Source organism: Bos mutus, chromosome 19, assembly GCF_027580195.1.
Source record: "Bos mutus isolate GX-2022 chromosome 19, NWIPB_WYAK_1.1, whole genome shotgun sequence".
NCBI classification, from domain to species: domain Eukaryota; kingdom Metazoa; phylum Chordata; class Mammalia; order Artiodactyla; family Bovidae; genus Bos; species Bos mutus.
This window is the reverse complement of record NC_091635.1, coordinates 39,033,830-39,048,600: the sequence shown is the minus strand read 5'-3', so window position 1 is coordinate 39,048,600 and position 14,771 is coordinate 39,033,830. Positions and strand designations below refer to the sequence as shown.

General features: G+C 62.5%; 2 protein-coding genes across 8 annotated transcripts in view; one reads left to right on the top strand and one right to left on the bottom strand.

The window, feature by feature from the left end:
- Positions 1-236: 236 nt before the first annotated feature.
- HIC1 (HIC ZBTB transcriptional repressor 1) lies at positions 237-5,131 on the top strand. 2 transcript variants are annotated; one of them, XM_070390242.1, is made up of 2 exons: positions 237-645; positions 2,118-5,131. In XM_070390242.1, exon 2 carries the CDS (start codon positions 2,138-2,140, stop codon positions 4,280-4,282), a length of 2,145 nt encoding a protein of 714 aa, XP_070246343.1. In that variant the 5' UTR covers positions 237-645; positions 2,118-2,137; the 3' UTR covers positions 4,283-5,131. The 2 variants fall into 2 exon arrangements, with proteins under 2 accessions (XP_070246343.1, XP_070246344.1); XM_070390243.1 differs by lacking the exon at positions 237-645 and adding an exon at positions 1,461-1,776.
- A 146-nt stretch (positions 5,132-5,277) lies between these two features.
- Positions 5,278-14,771, bottom strand: part of SMG6 (SMG6 nonsense mediated mRNA decay factor) — a 200,670-nt gene continuing 191,176 nt past the window's right edge. For all 6 annotated transcript variants that reach the window (XM_070390231.1, XM_070390232.1, XM_070390230.1 and 3 more), the window contains 4 exons: positions 13,553-13,706; positions 10,466-10,677; positions 10,138-10,219; positions 5,278-6,983 (listed from right to left, as the gene is read on the bottom strand). In XM_070390231.1, the coding sequence (XP_070246332.1) occupies positions 6,853-6,983; positions 10,138-10,219; positions 10,466-10,677; positions 13,553-13,706 (579 nt within the window). In that variant the 3' untranslated portion in view covers positions 5,278-6,852. The remainder of the gene's footprint in view (positions 6,984-10,137; positions 10,220-10,465; positions 10,678-13,552; positions 13,707-14,771) is intronic.

Sequence of the window (14,771 nt, the reverse complement as noted above, 5' to 3'; positions counted from 1 at the left end):
TGGGTCTATTCTGTGCATACCTATCCCACGTGGCTGAGTGAGGTTGGGTGTATTGGGGGGCCGGTGTACAAATGGACAGTGCCATCCAGCGATATCTAATGAGAGCCCCTTAAGAGCTTGTCTATCTTCTTCCTTAGGATTTCCGAAGCCTCCTCCCTTCCACTGCCCCTTCCTTGAAGACCGGACTTTTCTGAATTGGAGCAATGTCAGAATTTAGAAGTATGTACACAGGAACATTCAGCTCAAAACCCCGATTTCTGTGGGGCTTGCAGGTCCGGGGCTGGGGACTCCAGGTGGGCACATCTGGAAGGCTGAATCTGAGAACAGGCCCCCCTCCTGGGTCCAGTTCGTCATCTGCGAGCCTCCATCCCAGGTGCGCAGGAAGGAGGCCGTGGCTGTGCCGCGCAAAGTACCGCACGACCGCGAGGTGGCGCCATAGCTGCAGCAGCGCCCGCCGGCCCGGGCCGCTCCAGATAAGAGTGTGCGGAAAGCGCGGCGGGGCAGAGACGCGACCAGGACGCGGGGAGGACGGACCAGCAGGACAGACCGACCGGGGGCCCGGCGGGCGGAGGGCAGCGCAGCGCAGCCACGTCCCCCCCTGGATCCGCCGGCAGCCGGGCCCGGGGCTTCCGACATGCCCCCCAGGTGGGTCCTAGGGCTGGGGACCGGGGAGGGACAGGGGACCCGAACAGTCCGGTCCTCGCGCTCTGGCCGCCTGGGGCGCATCCTCCGGCGCGGGAGCCCCCAACGCGGCTGGCGTTCAGGGCTCCGGGTGTCACCCCTAGAGGACTCAGGACCGCCGGGCCGCTGCTCTGCGCCGGGTTCACGGCGGGGTCAGCGGCCCGGGACCGGCTCTGCCCGCACATGGGCTGGAGAGGCGAGGGGAAGGGAAGGGAAGGGGAGCTGGCGGGCGGGGCTGGCAGGGGCGCTGCCCTGGCACAGCGCGGCGCCTGGCAGCGGGGCGGGTGGGGCGCCGACTAGGAGCTGCCACCGCCGCGGGGAGGGAAGCCCGGCCGGGCTGTGGCCGCAGGTAACGGGCCGCGCGCGAGGCCCTGGGGACCAGGCAGCGAATGGGGTCGGGCGGGCGAGCGGACGGCCGGGGAGCTCAGGGTTCAGTTCAGGCCCAGCGGCCGCTTGGCAGCCGAAATTGGGGGCCGAGAGGAAAAGCTGGGAGCCGAGGGACTGGGGCTGGCGCGCTCCTCCCGGCCTGTCTGAAGTTGGGAAACTTTTCCCCAAGTTTGGGGCGGCGGAGTTCCCGTGGAGAAGGGGCCGAGGGGAGCCGGGGAGGGAGGCGCCGGGCCCGCGAATGCAGAGCGGAGGCCGAGGCCGGGGCCGGGACGCGGGTGGGGCGCAGGCCAGGGTCAGGGCCGCAGCCGGCTGTGCGCCGTGCCCGCCCGGGGCGCTGCCCCCTCCCTCCCCTGGGAGCTGCGTGGCTCCCCCCTCCCCCCCACCTGCTTCCTGCCTCAGCCTCCTGCCCCGATATAACGCCCTCCCCGCGCCGGGCCGGCCTTCGTGCTCTGCCCGCCACGGCAGCCGCTGCCTCCGCTTCCCGCGCCACGGCCGCCGCCCGGGGCCCCAGCCGAGGGTCTGACAGCCCCCGGCCAGGGCGGCGCCACGGCGGGCACCGCGTTGCCCTCCTCCGGACCTCTTCCCCCAACTGGGGCAACTTCTCTGGAGGCGGGAGGCGCTTTTTCACTCGGCTCCCTTGTATCCCACTTGGGCAAACTTCTCAGCCCTGAATGACTTTTCCTGAAGCGGACATTTTCCTCAAATCGGGTAACTGTTTCCACAAGGGTCGCTTCGCCGGGACAGTTTTCTCCTCGGAAGCCCCCAGAACCCAGGCAGAGTGCCCGGCTGCATCCGGGCCTGGGGGTGCCGGCCAGCCTGGCCTCCTCTGCGCCGGCCGGTCTCGGCTCCTTCCTTTGGTCCAGGCCGGCCGGCCCAGGCGCCCACTCTTGGAGGCCGCGGATTCTCCGCCCGTGTCCAGGCCGCCGTGCTCCATGCCCCTGCCCCTGCCCAGCTGAGGGGAAGGGGAAGTGCAGGGGAGAAGCGCCGGGCTGGGTGCAGGCAGCCAGGGCTCGGTGCGGCTCTGACCCAGCCGGTGTGTGTCCCCGCAGGAGAGTGTGCTGGGCAGACGATGCTGGACACGATGGAGGCGCCCGGCCACTCCAGGCAGCTGCTGCTGCAGCTCAACAACCAGCGCACCAAGGGCTTCTTGTGCGACGTGATCATCGTGGTGCAGAACGCCCTCTTCCGCGCGCACAAGAACGTGCTGGCGGCCAGCAGCGCCTACCTCAAGTCCCTGGTGGTGCACGACAACCTGCTCAACCTGGACCATGACATGGTGAGCCCGGCCGTGTTCCGCCTGGTGCTGGACTTCATCTACACCGGCCGCCTGGCGGATGGCGCGGAGGCTGCGGCGGCGGCTGCCGTGGCCCCGGGAGCCGAGCCGAGCCTGGGCGCCGTGCTGGCCGCCGCCAGCTACCTGCAGATCCCCGACCTCGTGGCGCTGTGCAAGAAACGCCTCAAGCGCCACGGCAAGTACTGCCACCTGCGGGGCGGCGGCGGCGGCGGCGGCGGCTACGCACCCTACGGGAGGCCGGGCCGGGGCCTGCGGGCCGCCACGCCCGTCATCCAGGCCTGCTACTCCTCCCCGGCCGGGCCTCCGCCGCCGCCCACCGCCGAGCCGCCGTCGGGCCCCGAGGCCGCTGTGAACACGCACTGCGCCGAGCTGTACGCCTCGGGCCCCGGCCCGGCCACCGCGCTCTGCGCCCCGGAGCGCCGCTGCTCCCCGCTCTGCGGCCTGGACCTGTCAAAGAAAAGCCCGCCGGGCTCCGCGCCTCCCGAGCGACCGCCGGGGGAGCGAGAGCTGCCCCCACGCCCAGACAGCCCTCCCAGCGCCGGCCCCGCCGCCTACAAGGAGCCACCACTCACCCTGCCACCGTTGCCGCCGCTGCCCTTCCAGAAGCTGGAGGAGGCCGGACCGCCTCCGGATCCGTTCCGAGGTGGCGGCGGCAGCCCGGGATCCGAGCCCCCCGGCCGCCCCGACGGGCCCAGCCTCCTCTACCGCTGGATGAAGCACGAGCCAGGCCTGGGCAGCTACGGCGACGAGCTGGGCCGCGAGCGCGGCTCCCCCAGCGAACGCTGCGAGGAGCGCGGCGGAGACCCCTCGGCCTCGCCCGGGGGGCCTCCGCTCGGCCTGGCGCCGCCGCCGCGCTACGCGGGCAGCTTGGACGGGCCTGGCGCTGGCGGCGACGGCGACGACTACAAGAGCAGCAGTGAGGAGACGGGCAGCAGTGAGGACCCCAGCCCGCCCGGCGGCCACCTCGAGGGCTACCCGTGCCCGCACCTGGCCTACGGAGAGCCCGAGAGCTTCGGCGACAACCTGTACGTTTGCATCCCGTGCGGAAAGGGCTTCCCCAGCTCGGAGCAGCTGAACGCGCACGTGGAGGCGCACGTGGAGGAGGAGGAGGCGCTGTACGGCCGGGCCGAGGCAGCGGAGGTGGCCGCGGGGGCCGCCGGCCTCGGGCCCCCTTTTGGAGGCGGTGGGGACAAGGTGGCCGGGGCCCCGGGGGGCCTGGGCGAGCTGCTGCGGCCGTACCGCTGCGCGTCGTGCGACAAGAGCTACAAGGACCCGGCCACGCTGCGGCAGCACGAGAAGACCCACTGGCTGACGCGGCCCTACCCCTGCACCATCTGCGGGAAGAAGTTCACGCAGCGCGGGACCATGACGCGCCACATGCGCAGCCACCTGGGCCTCAAGCCCTTCGCGTGCGACGCGTGCGGCATGCGCTTCACGCGCCAGTACCGCCTCACCGAGCACATGCGCATCCACTCGGGCGAGAAGCCCTATGAGTGCCAGGTGTGCGGCGGCAAGTTCGCCCAGCAGCGCAACCTCATCAGTCACATGAAGATGCACGCTGTGGGCGGCGCGGCCGGCGCGGCCGGGGCGCTGGCGGGGCTGGGGGGGCTCCCCGGCGTCCCGGGCCCCGACGGCAAGGGCAAGCTCGATTTCCCCGAGGGCGTCTTTGCAGTGGCGCGCCTCACGGCCGAACAGCTCAGCCTGAAGCAGCAGGACAAGGCGGCTGCGGCCGAGCTGCTGGCTCAGACCACGCACTTCCTGCACGACCCCAAGGTGGCGCTCGAGAGCCTCTACCCGCTGGCCAAGTTCACCGCGGAGCTGGGCCTCAGCCCCGACAAGGCGGCCGAGGTGCTGAGCCAGGGCGCGCACCTGGCCGCCGGCCCCGACGGCCGAACCATCGACCGTTTCTCTCCCACCTAGTGCGCCTCTGCCCTCCGTGTGGCCCCGGCCCGCGCCCCCAGGCGGCGGCGGCGGCCACCAGCAGGCGGGTGCCCCCCCACCTCCCCGCGCCCGGACGACAGTAGCAGCCTCGGCAGCGTCGCCGCAGGGGCGGCGGCCTCACCTGGCCTCACTGCTTTGTGCCTTAGCCCGGGGGTGGGGGTGGGGGTGGGGGAGGAAACCCCGGGACGGGGGTGGGTTGGGGGAAGGGAGATTTATATTTTTGATATCAGCTTTGACCAAAGGAGACCCCGGGCCCTTCTCCGCCTCTTCCTGTGGTTCTTTGGCCCCCACCTCCCGGCTCCGTGCTGCTCCTGGGGGGGAGGGGTGCCACTGTTGGGGCGCTCCCAGCCCTACCTCCGGCCCTTGCGACCACACCCATTCTCACTGTGAATCTCCCCGCTGGGGTCGGAGCGTCGGGCAGAGCTGGGGAGCGGGGAGGGGACTGAGCCGGCCGGAGGGCCCCCCCGCCCCAGCCCCCGCCCGCCCCGGGACGGATAATGTGAAGTTCCTCATTTTGCACAAGTGGCACTAGCCCCAGGGCTAACCTTTCCCGCCCTCTGGAGTCAGAGGGCTGAGATGGCCCTGGCCTACCCGGTCTCCCACTCCCGCGGTGGTCCCCCCTCCCTTCCCTGGGGCCCCGGACCATATTTATTGCATGCGCCCTGGGCGGCCCCCCACCCTGAGCCCAGGCTGGGCTGGGCTGGAACGTGGTCTCTTTAGCTCCCTCCTCGTTTGTATATTTCCTACCTTGTACACAGGCTCTTCCAGAGCCGCTTCCATTTTCTATACTCGAACCAAACAGCAATAAAGCAGTAACCAAGGACCCTGGACCCAGCGGCTCTCTTTGCCCTGCAGGAGGAGCTGGGTGGGGCACACGGGGGTGGGTGCTGGGGCCAGAAGCAGCACCCTCAGACAGGTGCAGTGGCTTGGACCTTCCCTCCCCAGCCCCACAGACAGGTCAGCAACAGCTCCAGTATGTTTTATAACTAAAAATTTATTCAGGAAACAAAACCAGGGCTGCAAATGGAACAGAAAGGAGGGATGGGGGTCTCCCACCCATGTCATTAACCTTCATCCTGGAGAAGGGATCTCAAAGGAGAGGCCAGGGACCCTATATCCCAAAGCCCAGTCTTTTGAGCCCTGTACCCTCAAATCACTGGCTGTGGCTCTCCTGCTCCCCATCTTTCTGGCATAGTCTTGGGCTTCGGGGAGGGCACTGCCTTGTTCCCACCGTCTGGGCAGGCTGTGTAGTCAGTCAGGGGCCTCTGGGGGACTTCCCCACTGGTCCCATTAAAACTGACTCCTGGCTTCGTCTCCAAACCCTGTCTTCCCCTAAGTCTTCCTCCAGCCCTGTCCCTGGCTTGGGAGAACACAGTCCTGGTAGGAAGCCTCTGGAGGGAGACTGAACACAGGTGCCAGCTAGAAGCAACAAAAACTCCAAGCATAGCCAGAGGGCCCCTGCACCTTCCAGGGCAGAGCTAGAAATGGGGTGCAAACCCCAGGTCAGGCAATGCTCCTCGTGGGCACTGGCCTGCCCTACCCTCAGACTAGTCTGAGCATTTCTCAGAGCACAGGGGCCTGGGAAAGGAGCTCAGGGGCAGGAAAGCTACATTAGGTTCCTGCCACAGGTACCACAGAAGAAAGAGTCAGAGAAGCTCCACAGCAAGGGACTGAGGGGCCAGGAAGGTGAGAAGGAAGGACTAGAAAGGGGGGGAGAAGGGGGATGGTTCAGGAGGGAGAGAGGGAGGGGGAGTTGGCAAGAAATTTTGTGAAGCAGGAAGAGAGCAAAAGGAAAGCCATTGAGGAGAGAGGGAGCAGGCAAAGGCAACCCAGGGGGCATGGGCCTGAGAGAGCAGAGGGGCCTTCCCTACAGACCCATGACCAACTGAGGGGAGAGCAGGTGGCCAAGCACAGGGGACCCAGGCGGCAGGGCAGGGAGAAGAGCAGCGGGGCGGCGGGAGAAGAGCTGAGGGCCTAGGGCTGCAGTTCAGCACATGGTTGGTGCTCAGAACCCAAATGGAGTCCCTGGGGTCATCCAGGCATCAGGGAGACAGACCTCCTGGGTACTCTCCTCATGGCATGACCAAGGCCTCTTGGACACTTTCGGGTCAGGGCTTCTGAAGACTGAGGGGACCCATGGTTTCACCTGCATCTGATGGAAATGCTAACCCTGCCCTGCGCCATCTCCAGCTGAGAAAGTGGCTGCATCTCCGGGCTAAGAGGCCTTCTGCCGGCCCTTGATCTGGACAGGGGGAGGGAGAAAGGCTGGGCATGGGGCGGCCCATCTGGTTTGCCCGCCTGCCGTCGCTGCAGCCAGCCACCTCCCTGCTAAATCCTGGCAGCCGAGGAGGGTCCCAGCACTTCCGCCCACCCTTAGGAGGGGCTCTGTGAGGAGCAGCTCCCCCACAGCACGGCCACGGCGTGGGTTGGAAGAGGATGGTTTATTGTCTGGGTGGATTGGTGGCTCAGGCGCGTGGGCGTCGTCTGTGCTACACCGGGCGCCTGGCGGCCTTCTCAGGAGCGCTTCCGTGGGGGGCGGCTGCGCCCCCTCAGCCCACCTGGGCCCACGTGAGGAAGGCCGGGATGTCCCGCACAGGCACGTTCCTGGTCAGCGCCTTCACACGCAGGTTCCGGTCATCTGTCAACAGCACCACCTCCCTCAGCAGCCGGATGGGCTCCTCTGTGGGCATGAGAGAGCACAGGGACTCAGAGGGCAGGACGCGGAGGCCCTGGCTGCCTCCCCTCTCCTGCAGGGGAAAGCGGTCCGGGGGGCTCAAGGCCAACCATTTCTTGGCCCTCCCACAGGGCCTTTCCCTCACACAAACCAGGAGCAGAGGGCGCCCCTCCCCTGCAGGCTGAGGGAGGGCCGTCATGGGCCGGGGCTGGCCTTCTGTTATGCACCCCTGCCCCCTGCACAGGACTGGGCTGCCTCGTGCCCTGCGAGCCCCCCAGCCCGCCAGTCTCTGCAGACCCCTCTTCTCAGGACTCTGAGCTGAGGCAGGAGAAGCAGCCTCCTGTCCCTTCTGACTGCAGGGCTAGTTCTGGGCTCATAAGACTCTCTTCTGCATTATCTTGCCTGCCCGAAGGCCAGCAGCCTGATGCTTGAAGTATTCAGAAGTAGGAAGTGCAAGATGGAACATGAAATGTACCCAGGGCTCCCAGGATGTGAGGAGGGGTGCTAGCTCTGAGGAGAGGAGGGCAAGGGTCCCCTGACAGAGGCCAGCCAAGGTGGCCCTGAGGCTAGAGCCCAAAGATTCCCACCAGTAAATAAAAGTAATCCTTGTCTGTAGTATAAACCTTTTAAGCACAGAACAAGGAAGGTCAAGTTGATTGTCCTCCCCGTGAGCTTCCTTATGTCTCTGTCTTGTCCCAGGGTAAGCTGTGTATGTTTCCAGGTTTCTTTATGCCCATTTACAAGTATAGATACTTGTCACATAAGCTTTTTCTCTTGTAATGTTTCAGTCATACTAGCCATACTTACTTCACTGAAATTCTAAAGATCTTTCTATGTCAGCACAAACAAAGCGCCTTCATTCTTTTTAGATGACTTTTTTAAGCAGGATGTCTTTCTCCCCAATTCCTTAACTTTTTAATACTAATGTATGGGGGAGAATTTAAACTGGGGCCAAGGACTCTCACAAGTGACACCCCCAACCCCGCTAAGGCCCCCTGAGTGGCAGGTCCACTCCTCATCCCCAGGCAGGCAGGCAGTGAGGCCCAGGAAATGTCCCGCAGGGATTCCTGACCACGGGGGCCTGGCGGGGCTGGGGGACTGCAAATAGCCGTGTCGGACCTGAGCAGTTTCAGGCTTGCCAGCTCCAGGCAGGGAGGCTGCGAGCTGGCTGTCAGCCTTGGGAGGAGTCTGGGGGAAGACAGAGGAGAGGCTCGCAGGGTTGATGGTCGTGAGAGAAGGGGAGCAGCGGAAGGAGGCTGTGGTGGGAGGTGAACAGCCGTGGCGGACTGAGAGGGTGAGGAAGGCGGCCGTGGGGAGAGGAGATGCTCTGAGACGCCCAGCGGCTCAGGGGGGTGTGGGTGGGGCGGGGTGACGGGCAGTGCCCTGTGGGGCTCGCAGCGGGCGGCCCGGGTCTGTCCACCGCCCCACTGCTCCCGCGCTGGGACTCAGACCAGGCGAGTCCCAGGCCTCCCAGCGGCCAACCGAGGCCCGGCGTTGCTGGCAGGGGTCTGCAGGGGTTTCTGTGGATACTTTGAGACATTTTGAACAATAAACATCCTCTGTTTTGACACTGGTAACTTCACTTTGTTAGAAACCAGAGACTGTCATCCTGTCAGGCCCCATCCGCCATAATCCACATGATTTTAAAATTCAACATCGTTTACACATAAACATTTGGTGATGGTTTCTCTGTGAATCTGACAAGTTAATCTGCTAAGAATTCACACTGACAAATGGGGTTTGATTACACCAGCCGTTGCTGATGTAATTCTGATAGGGGCGGTCCCCAGGATGCCAATGGGTTCCTGTAGGCTGTTGGGGGTGAAGTGGGGGGTGGGGAGACTAGGGCCAAAGCCAAAATGTGTCTCTGCTGAGAAAGAAACAGCTCTGAGGCTGGGTGGGGCCACAGCGGTATCTGAACCGTACTTCCCAACAAGGCCTTCTGCAGTCCGGCTGACCTTGCCCTCAGAAGGTGCCCCTCCAGGAAGCTGCCTGGGAGCAGAGCCCCACCCCTCTGCAGGGCTCAGCTGGGCTCCTCTTTGGCACTGGGATGCTCTGGATCCGCCCCTTAGGGACGGTGCAGGCCCATCACGTAGCAAGGCCCCTCTGAGGAACAGCAGCTGTGGGCGCGTCACCCGCCTCAGGTACAGGGCCGTGGGTGGCGTGGGCGGCGCTGAAGCGGCGGGAGGAGGCTGGAGGGAAGGCAGTCCTGGGCCCGCCGGGCAGCAGGATGGGGAAGCGAGCAGAGATGGGCTGGGCGACCTCAACGCAGAGAAGAGGACAAGAAGGCTGCACACATGCAGACAGAAACCAAGAGGTGGGAATTATCAGCTGTGCAGATGACGCTGAGCTAGGAGAGCCTAGGAATTCCTTCCAGAAGAAATGTCTGGAGTCCTGGGAGCCAGGAGCAGAACACCTGAGCCTCACTGACTCTCAGAGGCCAGCTCAGGCAAGAGACGGTTCTGGGATGAGGGTAAGGTGCTCAAGCACCCTGAAGAGAGTCTCTGACTCCCCGACGGGCTTCTGCTCACCAAAAGGGTTTTGAAAACCAGGCTGAGGGCTCCGTCTGCAAGGTCTCACCTGCCTCCAAAGTGCTCTGTCACACAGCCAGAGAGACAGGATGAAAAGGACGACTACTAGCTGGGGAAGTACTTCCAGCCCGGCCTGATACAGGGTAAACGTTCACAGATGAATTGAGAGGGTGAGCACGACCAAGGACAGGGAGGTGGGGCCCTAGGGACCGCTGGGGACTGTCCTCAGAGCGGCAGAGGGCTGGGCTCAGGAGACCATGGCCGGAATAAGCTACAGTGAATCATAAAGACATTCTTGCTGTCAGAGAACTCACTGAGGACCCAAGAAAGGAAATGGATGCTTGCAGAGCAGGAAAGTTCACTGCCTGAAGCCCAGCTTCCTGGGAGAGGCCCGTCCTTAGCTGGCTGAGGGTCCACCTGAGGCTGGGGGAGTCGGGGGGGGGTCTGACTTCCAGCACGGGTGGGTGTGTGTGTGTAGGGGGGAACTGGGCTGGCCTCAGGCTTGTATCAGGCCTCATTCCTGATTTTTACACTTCCCAGGCCAGAGTCAGGGAAGGGACCTAGGTCTGAGGCAGGTAGGACAAGGTAGGGAGGGAAGGGAAGGTCCCCAGGCGGAGGGAGAGCACTACCTTTGTTGGTGGGCATGAAGTCCTTTGCCTTGTCTTTACAGTAGTGGAGGCAGCAGGAGAGGATCAGGTCATCATTGTTACCCTGGAGGAAGACAGGGTGAGTGCCACTGGGGTCACATCTCAGTGTCCCGCCCATCCACGCCCTGGCCCTGCTTGGCCAGGTCCCACTGTGCTGAGAGTTACCCAGGGGACAAGGAACCCCCTCCTGGGCCTCGATGGCAGCTGCCCCCTGGGGGCAGGAGGCCCAGGCTGGGGGGCCTGCCTCGAGCCCCTCCCTCCCCTGTTCTGAAGGCTGGCTCGAGTGCTCCCGTTTTGCCTTGGGTCTCACCAGCTGGCCAGTGATGTCCTCGCTGCGGAAGGCGATGGATTCGAGTTCATTGCCACGGCTGGTCAGGGCCCGCAGGCAAGAGTCCCGACTCTCGAATCGCCGCTCGAGAAACTCAATGGACTTTCGGGCCTTTTCCTGCACCACGCGGGCATAGCCCCCGGCCCGGTGGTCTGTCTCCTGCCCCTTGGCCAGGCCATCCAGCTCATTGATCACTGAGGAGACACAGTCCCACAAGGAATCAGCCTCAGCAATCACGTCTGTCTTGTCTGTCTGCACCCGAGGCCTTGCTTTCTCAGGCAGCTCCTACCCGACCCTGGAGGCCACGTGGCCCCACAAGAGTCTTCCCATGAAACCGGGGGCCCTTGGAGGGCAAGAAGTGCCTTCGATGTTCCAAGTGTTCTCTCCTTTTCCTGCCTCTTCCCCTGGGCCCCACCCTTCTCCTGGGAGGAATTGACAGGATTTTCTGGAGCTGCTGTATTCAGAGGAAGAAACCTGGCCCCTCCATCGCATTCCTCAGTTATAGAATCAAATCGAGAGGGTCCCTCAGGAGAGGCAGGGGTATTCAGCAGCTAGAGGGAGAGGGGCACCCTCCCTCATCCGCCCGGGCCCCCAGCTGTTCTATGCCTGCCCCTGGCAGAGCGCGGGGAGGTCACGGGGTGGGAAGTGGGGTCATGGCCTCACATGCAGGAACCCTGCTGGTCCCCTGAACCATCCCCTTGGCACTTCTACCTCCTCTGATACTGCACGTGTGTGTGTGTGTGTGTGTGTGTGTGTGTGTGTGTGTGTGTGTGTGTGTGTGTGTGTCTGCCTGCCTATGTGTCTGGGACACGGCTTCATTTTCTGGTGAAGATTCTTTCCAAAATTCCAGCCAAGAGCCTGAGGTCAAGTGGGAAATATGCACTCCTTGGGGGCTCCGGGAGAGTTTGGGGTCTGAGGCCTCTCCTCAGCACAGTGATTCATGGCTCGGGGAGTCGGTGTGAGCACGCTGTTCCATGGTGAGCCTGGCACTCACTGTCTGGGTATTCAGAGACACTTTCTGGAAAGGGCCCATGTAGGAACACGAACACACACACACACACACACCCATGCCTTCAGCAACCTGAAGCTGCAGCGTCCACACAACGGATGGCTGAGGCTGCGGAGTAGTGGTGGCTGAGTGTATGGTACACCAAACAGAACATCAAACGTGAAAAACTAGTATTCTATCCCAAAATCTTCTTTCCTGCTTCCAAACTAAACAGGCTTCAAAGGGGAAGCTTGTTTGTGCTTCTGCACCAGGCGGGGCTTCTCGACGCTGGGGTCAGGCCTAAGGAGCATGGAGCAGGTTAAAGAGCACAAGAGACAAGCGGGGAGGCTGTCGGCTTAACTCTCTGTGCTCTGGGCACAGGGCAGGGGCCCACCCTCCCGTGAGAGAGCTGGCATTTCCCGGTGCCCCTGGGGGCTGACTATTCTATAGCTGCCATCTCCTCTGGGTCCCCTTATATATTTGTTCCCTCCCCACATAATCTGGCTTCCCCCACTGGCCCATAAGCTCGCCAAGGCCAAGGGCTGCTGCTCTGCCTTTCATGGGCCCCCTCGGAAACAAGGAGACTGAGCACATGGTGGGCCCCATCAGTGCTGGTGACCAAGAACTCGTCGGGCTGGGGTGGTGTCTGAGGCTCCTTCCAAGACTTAGATGAGCAACCTGAGACGTGGCCGCCTCTCTCAGTTACCCCATTTCCTGACCATCCAGCAAAGAGCAGCCAACTCACTTTCTTACTCCTGAAAATCTCCTGGGCAGGAGAGCACGGGGACTTGCTCTCCTGAAAGCTGCCCCACCCGGGACCCGGTGAAGGCAGAGGGGTGGGTACAGCAACACGAGGGTCTGGCTCGGCCCCGGGCAGACAAGCTGCTCTACTTCTGAAGAACAGAAAACCTTCCTGTGGGTCTCAGGGCCTGGGCTGAAGAGGCTCTGGCCAGGCCACATGGGGAGGGGGAAGGAAGACAGGGAGGGTGGAGGCGGGCCGAGGGCCGCTTCAGTGCCAACATTCTCAGGTGGTGCTAACGTGTTTCCCACAACCCCCCAGGGTTCTAGAGCCTCTGCAGGGGCGGATGTTTCCTGCCCTTTGTTTCCACCCTCATCTGGCACTAAGACACTGGGGACTGGGAGGGGAGGCCCAATGGAACATCTTGGCATGGATGTCAGAGGTGGCTTGGCAGGCACACGGCCAGTCTGGCAGACCGTCCAGAAGCCAGGGCTTCCAAACTTGCTCCAAGTGGCTGCTGAGAGGGGACATTAAGCAGCCCTGGCTTCCCAGTCGTCTCCCAGACCCCCTCCCTCCAGAGGACAGCTCTCAGCACTAGCAGCTGTGTGAGTTGTACAGACAGAAGCCCGGGGCCCCTCCTGAAGCCGACCCACCACAGGGCTCCGAGGACCAGGGTGCCTTAGACAGTCCCTGGAGATGGCCCAGCTGGGCTCCTCCGGCCTGAGGGTGGAAGCGCGCGAGCCGGCCCTGAGATGCTGACCCTGTACCAACAAACAGCGACCAGACAGTGGTGAGGGCCCAAGTGGCAGGAATCCACAGGCGGGAGCCACGGGCTTGCGCTGGAGGGCCTCCATTGGCCTGGCCTTAGGGTGACACTGGCCAGAAGAACGCTACCTCGAACCAACAGAATGATCGTGAAAAGCTACGAGCCCATCAGACCAAAGGCATCTAACCACTTCAAAATCCTCCCAGCCTCCCTGCCAGACCACCCAGCAGCACTGCCGTTATCTGCCAGGGCTGAGTGTTTACCAATAACGGGAACCAGCTTTGCTGTTTTACTGCGAGCTTTATAAGGATAAAAACAAGGGCTGGGCTCGGGCAGCCTCTGGTTGCTGGGACACAGGAGTCCATTTGCTCAAGCAGTTTAAGCCACGGATCAGCCATAATAATTCGAACTGCTTTGATTATTAAACAGTCTCCTTGCCCCACGCATTCCCAACTTCCCTGCAAATCCCGTCTTACACACACGGCAGGGCTCTGCCTGCTGGGCCCCGGGGCTGCGGCGCGTGCATGCAGAGGGGTCTCGCTGCGCATGTGCAGGGTGGGCCCGGCCCTGACTCACCGATGAGGGGCACCACCAGGATGTAGTTCCTGCTCTCCAGTAGCTGTGCCAGGCTGGCCAGGTGGTCAATGAAGCCATTGGTATCTGGTACGAGGAACAAGGGTCTGATTTCGAGCTCCATCTGCCGCACGTGACTCTGGTCCTCCAGGACAGCCTACGGGGACACAGAGTGGTGGATGAGCAGGCCAGTGGCGGGTGAGCCCAGTCCCTGACTACCGTGTGCGTCAGCTCCCTGTCTCCTCAGCCTCACCCCCCGCTCCAGACGGACAGCCAGACCCCGTGGGGCCAGCCCAAGACAAACCCACGGAGACCAAATGGCTTGGGGAACAGGGTGTGACTAAAACCCCGTGTGGGACTGAGAAGGGACCCTGATGGCATTCAAAATAACGGGGCTCTGAAAGGAAGACCTGGGGCTAAAAATCAACAAGGTGCCTGAGGGTGGTTTCACACACGTTACTGAGAATACAGGAGGTACTTCTTAATCTAGATACTTTAGACATACACATATACTCAGACAGAATCTGTCATTTCCACTTACTTCACTATGTCGTTAAGAGAGAAAAAAAAAAGAACCACCTCAAAACCTATGCAAAAAAAGCGATGCTGACAACTAATAATCGACACCAATGTCTCCCAGAGTGGCAGGAGTTCACACAGCGGGACGGATGACATCCCAAGTCACATGTCTGTAGAGAATGCCATCTGGACTGAGGAGAATGAAGACCGTCTTCCCCGGACCAGCCAGGTGCTCCCTAAGTGGGGGTCGTCTGTGTTCCACCCGCGCTGCTTTGCCACAACTCTGCACAGTCTATACTGTTTGTTTACTTGGTGTTTTTCTTTAGGTGGACTTCAAGTCAACTCGCTTTTGTGGCTCAGCAAATAATATACGTGGTATCGGGAGTCTGAGCGCCCAGCATGTTTACCAGTTCAAGCTGAATTTCCGCAGTAGAGTCAGCGTGTCTCCTACGCATCACTAAAAAAACCCCTTGGGCAGCACCAGTGGCCTGGGCAGCATACCTCCGAAAGCTCATGGCTTGGAGCTTGTCAGTCTTACACATTCGCATCTTTCAGGGTTGCTTTCATACCCATTTGGAAAAGCCCAATTTTCTCAAGACTGACAGGGCATGCGTGGCGGAGGCCCTGGGAGACAGGCTTTGGTCCACCTGTCACTACGGGCCCTGATCACTCTCTGGCTGCTTCGTCTTCTGGGAACCATGGC

Excerpts from the sequence above, each read along its gene's own strand:
- HIC1 (XM_070390243.1), top strand. The coding sequence starts at position 1,740 with ATGACTTTTCCTGAAGCGGACATTTTCCTCAAATCGG. Across the intron at positions 1,777-2,117 it reads GGACATTTTCCTCAAATCGG|GAGAGTGTGCTGGGCAGACG; the intron begins GTAACTGTTTCC and ends GTGTCCCCGCAG.